Source organism: Salvia hispanica, chromosome 4 (assembly GCF_023119035.1).
Source record: "Salvia hispanica cultivar TCC Black 2014 chromosome 4, UniMelb_Shisp_WGS_1.0, whole genome shotgun sequence".
Taxonomy (NCBI): Eukaryota; Viridiplantae; Streptophyta; class Magnoliopsida; order Lamiales; family Lamiaceae; genus Salvia; species Salvia hispanica.
In genome coordinates, this window is record NC_062968.1 from 17,532,040 (window position 1) to 17,537,972 (window position 5,933).

General features: G+C 37.1%; 1 protein-coding gene across 1 annotated transcript; it reads left to right on the forward strand.

Annotated features, from left to right (window-relative positions):
* Nucleotides 1-4,942: 4,942 nt before the first annotated feature.
* On the forward strand, nt 4,943-5,716 carry LOC125220498 (vinorine synthase-like). Its single transcript, XM_048122664.1, has 2 exons — nt 4,943-5,211; nt 5,335-5,716. The coding sequence occupies exons 1-2, from the start codon at nt 4,943-4,945 to the stop codon at nt 5,714-5,716; spliced, it is 651 nt and encodes a 216-aa protein (XP_047978621.1).
* Nucleotides 5,717-5,933: the final 217 nt, after the last annotated feature.

Sequence of the window (5,933 nt, forward strand, 5' to 3'; positions counted from 1 at the left end):
TGAACATAACATGAAGAACTTAGAAACACGCATGCTTAGGGACACATTAGACCGAGTTGCCAATGATATTATATTCCATCTATGTTTAAGTGTGGCTTAACGTTTTGATATGATGGTTGGGTGAAAAGGTGCATAATTAGTGAATTGCTTGTTCGCCTTGAATCGTGCTTTTACCTTGTGAGATTTGAGCCTTAAATTCTTTCTTGTGTGATTTATCTGTATGCATGTATATGTTTCTAGAACTTGCTCCTAGTCTGCCTAAGTTTACATAGTGTTTAAGTTGATTTAGGAGGATGTTAGGCCGTCTTTTCTTAGCTACTTTTATATCCAAAATTTTCGACCCTCTCAAATTTTTCCTTTGGAGCCAATTTTGAGCCTTTAAGCCTTTTCTTTGGAAGCCAAAATAAATGGGGGGACAATTCCTTGGGTTAGTATAGTTTTTGTTATCTTCTTTTGTAAAGGAATTGGAGAGATAAGGAGGAAAGTATAAAAAGTAGTATGCTTAATATTAAGAAAGTACAAGTTGTGAAATTGAGAAAAATTCCAAATATGTGCTTGATCTTAGGAAAAAAAAGAAAGGATGTGTAAAAAAAAAAAAAAAAAAGAAAGGATGTGTAAAAAAAGAAGAAAAAAAATGTGTGAAAGGTTGTGAAAAGAAAATAAAATCAAAGGATTGAAAGTAAATTGAAGGAGAAAAATAAAGTGTTAGAAGTGCCTTAAGTTTTAGAAAAGTGGAGTCATCTTAACTCTACTTGGGATATTTTTATATTTGAGTCACTTTTTAGCCAAATATTCCTCACCTACCAAAGAGCCTACGTTACAATCGAAAAGAAAGACCTTTCGGACTTTTGATGCTTAATCACATTGAGTAGAGGAGGGATTAGACTTTGAGCAAGCCTATGGTAAACTTTGCATGATGCATGATTTGAGTGATTTACACTTTACCTTTATACACTTTGAGAGTGAGAGAAAGAACACTTCCCATCTTTGGAAGTTTGCCACATGTGAGTGCTTGAATTCAAGGTGTTCCACGAGTTAGTAATGAAAGTTCACTATTAAGCCTTGCTTGATTTGATTGTGTTAATCCATGCTTAATCTATTCTTTCATCTTTTGAGGCAATTATGACGTCTAGTCCTTGTGCATTCCGTGCGTCTATTCTTGTGTCTTTAATGTTTTGTTCGAGGACAAACAAAAATGTAAGTTTGGGGGAGTTGATACGCCCGGATTTTGCACTGTTATAAGGCCATTATTTGGTCCGTTTTTGTTATCAAAATCACTCTACATGTCCATTATTTGCATATTCTATACATTTTGGTATTTTGACGTGTTTTGTGAGAAATGTGCATATTTGAGCCGAAAAGGGGAGTAAAAACGCATAGTGCTGGAAATCTGAGTCGAGACGGCGACCAAGCAACCGCCGCTTGCGAAGTTGTATGGCGACCGCGGCGCCCGGCGGTCGAGAGCTATGTGGCGGCCCGCCTCGGAAATTTACGCTAGGAGAAAGAGTCTCGCCGGCGACCGCCGGAGGACATGTGGCGGTCCGCCACCGAAGGGTCAGAGTCTCTGGACTCCAACGCGGCGACCGCCGGCCAAGGTGCGGTGGCCCGCCGGAGAAAGGCGGCGAATCCGACCAGCCCTAGATTTGCTGCAAGATTTACCAAACTTTGAAGATCTTTTTCTTCTATGATGAGGAATAATCTTCCCCTATAAATAGGACCTCAAGCTTCATCAAAAGGAGTTTTTGACACAACAAGAACACATTCATAGAGAAAGAGAGTGACTACTTGCAACATTCATAGAGATCAAAAGCTAGAGTACTTCAATTGTGCAAGGAGTTGGAGAAGGATTTCAAGAACATCAAGAACGACAAGGATTCAACCTACGGGTTTTATTTGCTTTAGTTTTATGTTCAAATTGTTTTCCCTTCAATCTATGTTTTTAGTTTATTCAGTCATGTGTAACTAAACTCATAGGATTCTAGGGATGTGTTAGTAGCAACTTTGGTTATACAATTCCGTTTTCTATTTAATATCCGTTTTGTTTTTACTTTGTTTCTTCCCTAAGTTAATCATGATGCTTCATAATTGAGTGACACAATTATGTATGATTCAATACAACTTGCTTCATAACTGTGACAGAGTTCTAGCGAGTTAGATCCACTTAGTAGACACTACAGTTAGCTTCCTTTAAAACGGCACTGTTAATTGAGAGTGTGGACTTTTCAAGGGTCTTAGGAGCTTTTTGGAGTTACGTGTTAGGATTGACAACCCTAATGTTAGTAATCAACGTTTGTATCGCATGAGCATAAGCTAGGCGACTCGTCCTTTCAAAGTATTAACTGTGCTAGGGTATTGTAGTTTGGAATTTGTATAACCATAAAAGTGAAAGCACATCCCTGGAATTCCCCTTATCTCTATACTTTTCTCTCCGTGATTTGCTTGCATTTAGTTGTTTACTGTTTTTAATATTTACTGTTTTCAAAAGTTTCCAAAAATTCTTGTTTCTCCAGATAGTAATTGAGTTCTAGTAGAAGATAGATACTTTGTGTACATCTTCCCCGTGTTCGATACCCGGTACTAACCTTTTGCTATACTATACCTACTCTGTATACTTGCAGGTATTTATAGTGCAAATAAAAAGTGCATCAAATTCCTCCGTGTATGACATGATTTCTGGCTGGTTTTGCAGGTACAGGGGGTAGGGAAAGATTATGGACGATGATGATAATTCTCTGAGTCCTCACCCGCTCGTGATACCATATTGATAATTGATATGATTGTAATAGGTTTCTGTGTGTTTGATTCATCACTAGGTTTGCCTTAATATAGGCCATATTACATCCGTGTATATAGTAGGAAATAATCTATTCCTAGACAATGTAATTATGTATCAATCACCTATTATTTGTGTATTAATCACCCACTAATTACACAATTTTCTTCCTTTCATCTTGTGTTTCTTTTGGTAAGTCTTTGTGACATGCTTACCAGCTTATGCCTAAAACGTGACTATTCCCATACATGCATAGGGTCGGGATCTTCATAGTATAATGAGTTTTAACAAATTATATCATCAAATTCTATAATGGATAGAGGGAGTGCTATAAAGTATGATTCGCTCCTTTCGTATTTAATTTCGTAAGCTTTTTTTTCCTTAAATAACAGAAGCACAAATTAATATATAACCATTCAATAGCCAGGATCGTGAATGATTGGTTGTATATTTACTTAGTACTATATGTCTATATTTATTGGGCTGACCCCACGAAAATTAAACTACCTGGTTCATGGGTGGTGGGAAGAATGGACTATAATTATTTTGTCTATGAGTGAACTACAAAAATAGTTCTTGGACTATACGTTTATCTTGCTAATGAACCCTGGACTTTAAAAATATCCTCAGACAACCCTGGACTAAGCGTTTATCTCGAAAATGGTCCTTTTTCACTGTTTCGTGATGAAAATACCCTTTTGGGGGGTTTTGGGGGGTTTGGGCAATTTGGTCTTTTTACATTTTAAATCTGATATTATTTCAGTGATATACTAAATCTGATATTATTTCAAAATTATCATTCTTCTTTCCTTTTGCAATCATTCACTTTGTTTCTTTATTTCAGTATTAGATTTAATTTTATAAAATTTAATTTTAAATTTCAATTTTTAAATATCAATAAATTTTTTTAATTATTAAAATTACTAATAAATAACAAATTAATAGTTTTAATCAATATTTGATAGTGTCTAACATTTAATCAATAAGGTATGACGACGTCTTAGTTTTAATTAATATTTTATTGTTTTAATCATAAATAGATCATATAACATGATTTATTCTGAAATAAATATGCATCTAATGTAAGACTAATATAGTATTCGTTTATTAATTTAAACACAATCAAAATTAACTAGAAAATTTCAACAAAAATTCTCTTATATCAAATTTTTAGTCAACTTCATAATTTTTTAGTCAAATTCTCCTATACATTAGATGCATATTTATTTCAGAATAAATTGTGTTATATGATCTATTTATGATTAAAACTATTTAATATTGATTAAAACTAAGGCGTCTGTCGTACCTTATAGATTAAATAATAGACACTATCAAATATTGATTAAAACTATTATTTTTTTATTTAATAGTAATTTTAATAATTAAAAAAATTTATTGATATTTAAAAATTGAAATTTAAAATTTAATTTTATAAAATTAAATCTAATATTGAAATAAAGAAACAAAGTGAAGGATGACAAAAGGGAAGAAGAATGATAATTTTGAAATAAGATCAGATTTAGTACATCACTGAAATAATATCAGATTTAAAATAAAAAAAATACCAAATTGCCCAAACCCCCCAAAACCCTCCAAAAGGGTATTTTCGTCATAAACAGTGAAAAAGGACCATTTTCGAGATAAACACTTAGTCCAGAGTTGTCTGGGGATATTTTTAAAGTCCAGAGTTCACTGGCGAGATAAACACATAGTTCAGAGACTATTTTTGTAGTTCACTCTATGTCTATTATCTAAATGCATATGTCTCACATTGTCACGAAGGTTTAGGGCATATATAGTGCTGGACTAGAAATTCAGCCACAAATTCATCTTTTAGTCATGTCAGTTTTTACCAAAGTTACAAAACAGCTTGTCCTAAATTCATCTTTAAGCATTTTAAATAATTGTTGAACTCCATATAGAACAAGCATTGAGCTGAGCCTCCTCACACACACAACACTTACAATTTGCTCTTATTTTAGAGCGGTGAAGATGAAGGTGAAGGTGGTGGCACGGAAGCTAGTGAAACCATGTAAGCCTACTCCACCACATCTCAGCCGCTACAAAATCTGTCTCTTAGACCAAATCAACCCGGCCGTCAATCACACTCGAATCCTTTATTACTCATGTGATGACAAAGAATCCAAATGTATTTTGTTGGAAGAATCAATGGCTCAAATTATGTCCAACTTCTACCCGCTAGCAGGGAGGTTCAATAAGGAGAAACATCAAGTGGATTGCAACGACCAAGGCGTTCTGTTTGTGACTGTGACTGCTCAAGTCGACGTGGATCTCTCTATCATCCTGAGGAGCCACGTGGATCCCCCGCAGCTGAACCAGCTCCTCCCAGTAGATGGGCCTACCGATCCAGTTGTCACCGTCCAAATCAGCATTTTTCAATGCGAGGGTTTGGCCGTTGCTTTATGCGCATCCCACAGGTGATAGAAATCCATAGGGTTCCATTTTTCCTAAAATCAAAAGACTTGTTTTGATTTCAGTTCTCTTTTTACATCAATATCGATGTGGAATATTGTTATATATCTCTTATATTTCAACAATAGGATCATGGATGGCGCCTCCTTCTTCTTATTCCTGGCGGCCTGGGCCAAGGCCGCACAGACCACCGGAAAACTACTAATTGAACCCTATTTCGACAACCGCCGCTCCAACTTCCCCGTCGAGAATCTTGCGCCCGGGACCCACCAACCTCACGAAAACATCGTCGTGGACCGCTACGTCTTCGACAGCAAAGCCATACAGAAACTCCGCCAGCAGGTGACATCCGAGCGAGCGGTGTTGAGGGTGGTGGCAGTCTCCACATTCCTCGCGCAGGCGCTCCTCGTGCCGTGGGGAGCCCCGAGCCGCCATCATCTGGCAGCTCATCAATATTCGGGAAAGAACTGTCCCGTGGCTTCCAAAGCACGCTTTTGGCACGTGGATTAAGGGTTCTTCCCTTGAGCTCGCCGCGGCAGACGCTCAAGGGGACAACTTTCCCGCCTTGGCGTCCAAGATTCGCCACACCACGGGTGCTCGGGGACAAAGAGTTAGGTCGGAAACTGCTGGTTGGCAATTTCTTCAATGGCAACGGTTGTAAGGTGATATTGCCGACAGATCTCTCCAATCCGGGGATTACGAGCTCGATTTTGGGTTCGGAAAGCCC

What these genes read in the sequence shown, in the direction of transcription:
- LOC125220498 (XM_048122664.1), top strand. Translation starts at nt 4,943, where the DNA reads ATGGCTCAAATTATGTCCAACTTCTACCCGCTAGCAGGGAGGTTCAAT. An exon ending in GCTTTATGCGCATCCCACAG is followed by an intron (nt 5,212 to 5,334) that starts GTGATAGAAATC and finishes TTTCAACAATAG; the next exon opens with GATCATGGATGGCGCCTCCT.